Source organism: Lupinus angustifolius, chromosome LG20 (assembly GCF_001865875.1).
Source record: "Lupinus angustifolius cultivar Tanjil chromosome LG20, LupAngTanjil_v1.0, whole genome shotgun sequence".
Lineage (NCBI taxonomy): Eukaryota > Viridiplantae > Streptophyta > Magnoliopsida > Fabales > Fabaceae > Lupinus > Lupinus angustifolius.
Genome location: NC_032028.1, coordinates 212,740 through 218,643, shown reverse-complemented (window position 1 = coordinate 218,643; position 5,904 = coordinate 212,740). Strand labels below are relative to the sequence as shown.

Sequence of the window (5,904 nt, the reverse complement as noted above, 5' to 3'; positions counted from 1 at the left end):
TGGACCGTAGTAAAACAAAATATTAGAACATTGTCCCATTTTTTTTATTTTTAAGTGAGTCGTCCGGTTTACTTCCCGGGTTAATCCGGTTTAACCGGGTTTAACATGGTCGGACCGGATTTTTTCCGGTTCAAAGCGGTCCAACTCTCATTCGGTTAAGACAGCAAACCAGAGCCATTTTCAAGTCCGGTCAGCGATCAGACCGGTCGGACCGTCCGGTCCGGTCCGGTTTCAACAACTATGCTTATAGGGAATCAAACCTGACAACCGTTAATATGTATGGAAGTATTTGATATAATATTAGTCATTTTGTATAATCAAATGTATTTGTAATCATGCTCACAAAAACAATATTCAATGCCTACCCGAGATAAAAAACAAACTCAAACTTGGTTCAATTCTTAGTAGCTAGCTGTAGCATTTCAATTTATTTTGGAAAAAAGGGGATAAGAAAAAACATGCTTCATGACTTAAGGATCAAGTCTATTACTTATAGACCACATCTTTAAATCTCAACGTTAAAAAGGTTTCACTCAACAAGAGCAGATAACTCTTACAAAAGATGAAACCTTCTCAGATTTTTTTTAAGAAAAACATTGATTTGTTAATTACATGTTGATTTGTTAATTACTTATTGAAGTTTAATTAAAAGGATCATTGTTATCCAAAAAACAATATAAAAAGAAAGGAAACAAAAACGATAAAGGAAAAATGACTTATTTTAATATACAAAAAATGTGTCATATTTTACATGCCATATCATGATTAAATTATCCTAAAATGGAAGAAAATCCTAAAATATGCCAAATCAAATTAGTGTATGCCAACAACTAAACAAAGTAATAAATTTGAGTCAATTTATAAATATGAGTGTCATGACATATGTTGGTTCCATTAAAAAATTTGCATTTATCAATTTAGTCCTCAATTATAAACACAAAAGTGGTCTCCATATAAAATCAAATATAAATCAAATTAATTATTTTTAATTCTTTCATTATGATATCATATTATTTTAGTTAACAATTTCAATTTTTAAGAAATATTTTAGATTTTTACATTTTTTTCCTGATAAAATTGGTGTAATCATAAAAGAAATGAATAAGAAACAAATTGAAAATGACTCTAAATATAAAAAATAATAAAAAAGAGATAGAAAAAATTACCCCACAGCCAGTGTCAAGGGCAGTCCTGATTGAGCCATCTTTGAGATTTATCAAGTTTCCGATATCATGAATGTAAGCACCAGCGCCGTTTGGAAACATGGTTCCGCCGCCGGGAAACCTGAACCTATCACCTTCATACTGAACCCAATTCTGAACCGCCTTCTCCACCGTGAGCTCGCGGTGTGGCACATTAGCATACCACGCCACGTCCCTACTAGTCGGCCAAGGAAAAGGATTACGGTAACCGTTGGGTGCAGGTACCCTACACTTCAACGCCTCCCACTTTTCCTTAGGGCAGTGCCTCTCCCTGAATATCATTCTGCTACGTTTGTACCTGGTGGACCTTTTTGGGTCCTCGCATGGCGTGTACTCAGTGTAGTTGACAGTGCATCTCGGGATTGGGGCGGTGACGTTGAAATCGACGGCGGTGATGGTGGTGTAGTTAGGGTTAAAGGTGCATAGGGGTAGAGTGGGGATTTTGTTGGTTTGAAAAAGGGAGGTGAAACGGGCACCGTTTTGATAAGAACCGAGGAGATAAGAGAAGAGGGAGAGAGAGAGGAGGAGGAGGAAGGTTTTACGGAGGGAAAATGAAGAAGAAGAAGGTGAAGAAGATGAAGAAGAAGAAGTGCTCGATTTCCAAATTGAATCACCACCGCCCATCATCGATTGGTGGGAGACTGAATATTCTACGAGTTTACAAGTCCTCGTAATCTTCTCTTCTCTATATATACGCCACAATTTCCAACTCACCTCACAAAAACAAATCTACGTAGACAAAAACTGACAAACAAAAAAAATCATATCTTTTTAAATAAAATCTTTCTCCTATCAATCTTCTTATATGAAAAAGTAACGAAGAGTCTGATAATAAATACGAATCTTGACATATGCATAAAAAAAATTAAAAATATAGAGATTTTAATTATATTTTTAATACAAAATATTTAAAAGAATTAGACTCTTTCATCCCAAATTCCCAACCAAATAATAAACGGAAGTATATCTTTTCTTTCATAAAATATGAAATTATTGGTGGATTTTGATTTTTACTGTTTACTGCATTTGATTAATTTTTTAATAATTTTGGTATTCAGGTGTACCGGTTGGATAGTTGAGAGGAGGCAGCACGTGAAACGATTAGTGTTGTTATACTAAAAAAGAGATCAGACATTCAATTTCACACCATCACAAATGACAACTACATGGGTTCTCTCTCTGTCTTTCTATCGTTCAATCAGGTTTTCCCCAATTAAATTTGCATAACCAGAGAGCTTTTTTATATTGCTGCTTTTAATCCCAATCTTATCATGTAGTTTTATTCCAGTTTGTGAAGTTTTAAGCAAAATGAAAAGGTCTTCACCACGTTCCTTTACTTTTTTATGTTAGGGTTCTGGGTTTATTGTGTTTATGAAAATATCCGGTGTATCAAATTGAGAAGTGCGTCAGTCAGCGACCTCAAAATCATATTTAAGATACCGATTTACAATGATGCAATTACAACACACTGCAACATAATTTCATCATATCGCAACGAAACCACATAGGACCATATCGATTTCAAAACTATGTTTTCGCTCACAAAATATTTCGCACCAGCTGCAATCTGATCTGCATCGCAAAAGCCGTAATGACCATAATCACATACACAATTTAAAATATTGGAAACAACATATTATGATATATGCTTCTGCAGTTGCTATCGTAAGATTTCTGATAGGAGCCAGCGGACCCTGAGATTGAAGTGAGGGTTTCTTTCTCAGTTTCCCTTTTCATAAATTACAGTGTCATTCATTCAGTGATCAAATTATGTAATTTAAAAGCTTAAAAAAAATTGCTTATTTTCTCCCAAAAACAGCTGTAGGATATGTTTATATTTTTATCAAACACTTTTCTTTATAACACCCTAACATAGTCTTTTAGGGTATTAGGAATCTGCAATTAATATAATATGTATATGAGCATCAACTATGAATGAATGTGGGCAAAAGAAAGGTGCAGTTAATGGATATCCATAGCATAACCCTCTAGCTAGCATATGCCATTATTTAAGTGGTTTATTCCATCTTATATGCTATAAGAGTTGTCAAAGCTCAAGTTTCACTCATTTCATGTACAAATCAAACCAGTATGGTAGTTGAAGCCACAATGAATAAGCAGCAATTAGAAATTGCAATTGAATAATAGGCAAATTAGCAATAGGGTACCTCTCTTTTGGCATGCATGTAACTAACATATCATGCCAAATGAGAGTTGCCCTATAGCTGTTTTTAGCTTAATCTCATACCTTACTACTTAGCTCATATATACAACAGGTAACTTTAATCCAATTACATATCCTTACCCTTACATCTTTCTCTAAAATTATTTTGAACACTCAATAGACAAATGATTTACTAGTTTTTATATTATCAAGACATTGAATGTATTTACAATTTTAGTCAATGCTTCCTATATTTAGTTCTAATGGGATCTATAGAATGAAAATGTAAGAACATTTACTATTTCTAATTTTTTTTATATACCATTTCCATGTTATGTCATAAATGCTTAACATGTTAAGAAAGATGATTGAGGATATCAGTTAACATCAAAGTATTCCAGGGGATTTAAATATTTTTATGGTCAATCACACCTCCTAGCACATGAAAGTGACACAAAGTTGTGGGACATCGAATGTATTTCCATTATTTATTGCTGCAATTTGCACTGTGGACTCTTCTGTTTAAATTTTAAAAATTATATTTTTGTGTGAGTTAATCAGGTTAATTTAGTTCTAAGTGTATATATGTTCTTGACAAATGCTAAGATGATGGACGAAACTGGTGCTCATTGTGTTATTACCCTAAAATTGTGAAAAGGAGTTAGAAAAATTAAACAAATTTTGCAGTTTGTTTAGTTTTTTTTTTTAAATATTGGCTTATAAAATGATGTGATATTTTTTGTGTTAAGTGAGACTAATCCTTTTGGGAAATGAAATGAGATGTGACTACACATTTCATCTTCATTGTTCTACTTATAAGTTAATTTCATGTTAGAATAAAGTACTTAAGTGCTTCAATTTTAAAAGACTTTCAATGGCCGAGTCATTGAGCCACTTATAAAAGTAATTGATATTTCCGGTTCATTTAGAAATATACTTGTTTTAGACATTTTGACATGGATGCCAGTAATCAACATCAATATATTGATTAACGTTGCTTGTATCGAACTTTCACTTCATGATCTGTTTAAAAGTAATTATTTCACATTTATTTTAATTTTACATTCTCCGAAAAATTTCGATTACTCAAACCTGAACCTTATGACATGTGGATATAATTTGAGATACTAAATGTTTAATTGTTTAACTCCATTACATGTTTTTATTGATGTGGATATAATTTGAGATATTATTTAGGAGAATATTTTTTTTTTCATATGTTGGACCTTTTCTAATATATATGTAACAGGAAGACAGGGAATGAAAATGATTGCACCAAATAGGAGTGAAACTTATTTTTGCCCCTCCAATCAGAAAAGTTCAAACTAACAAGAAATCCTCTGGAACTGCTGTTAATAAATTTTTAAAACAACTTTTAAACGTCTTAGGAAGAAGTTAAATTCTTACAATTTATAAAAGTAGTACTGTATAAAATACAAGTTTTTGGGAGAAGCTAATTTTTTTAGATCCTAGTAAAAATATTTTAGCGAGAAAGGGGAGAAAAGGAAATAAGCACTTATCAATAGATTTTAGGTACATATTCTCAACTAAAATTCTTTATTTTGGTGTCATTAAGTTCAAAATGATAAGACATACGAAGATTTTTTTATTTTTAAAATTAACTTAAAAAATAAAATAAATTAGAAACAAAATCTAGTAGTTTTGCCAATTTTAACTAAATAGTACAAAATAGGTTATGATTTTACCTATATTGTTTTGATATAAAAAAGGAAACATTCCTTAGAAATTTTTTCCATTCAAAATCTAGACAATGAATTACATTTTAATTTAAAATTTACAAGATAATTTAAGTTGATTAGAAAATATTAATGAATTAAAATTACGGAAAGTATACAATGGTCTTTTGCCTCTGTTGACAGTTGACACCACATGCAAACCTTGTTTGGGCAATAACCTCTGCAACTTTGCTTTTCGGTTTTTCGTTAATTGCAGTAACTTTAATGATAGTGAATTTCACTTTGCTCTTTTTTGAATAAATCTTTAAGCATGCATGCTTCACATTTATATTGCTCACTCACTCCACTCTCCTCTCACATTACATTAATATTTTACATTAAGCTTTCTCTCCACTAACAAATACAAATGCAATACATTAATCCATACTTTTATACTATATTGGGTAAATTATTTTAATAATATAACAAACAAGTAAGTTGACTCAATATTTTCAACTTAAAAGAAAAAACATTTGTTTAAAAAGGTTTACTAAAAAGGACAATATACCACCCCCACCAAGTAATTATATAACAACAATCATTGAACTTGTATTTCTTTTATTTGATTGATTTTGTAACCCTTAAAGCTTAAGTAAACGTTGCCAGCAAAGCACCGAGAAGAATTCTAAAGAAGCTTTTCTTTTGTACCTCATTGATAATGCCGGCTTACATAACGACCATTCTGTCCCCACTCACTAGGAAGGCCCACTGGATTCTAAAATTAAGTATTCGATTTCTGATAGTTACATTTGTCAAAGTTGTAAAGTTGTGTTGCATGACCCTATCAATGTGTTCATACAGT

At 31.7% G+C, this 5,904-nt stretch overlaps 1 protein-coding gene across 1 annotated transcript in view; it reads right to left on the bottom strand.

The window, feature by feature from the left end:
• Nucleotides 1-1,840, bottom strand: part of LOC109335609 (probable methyltransferase PMT15) — a 5,415-nt gene extending 3,575 nt beyond the window's left edge. Inside the window, exon 1 of the mRNA XM_019571756.1 lies at nt 1,167-1,840. Coding sequence (XP_019427301.1) covers nt 1,167-1,829 — 663 coding nt within the window. The 5' untranslated portion in view covers nt 1,830-1,840. The remainder of the gene's footprint in view (nt 1-1,166) is intronic.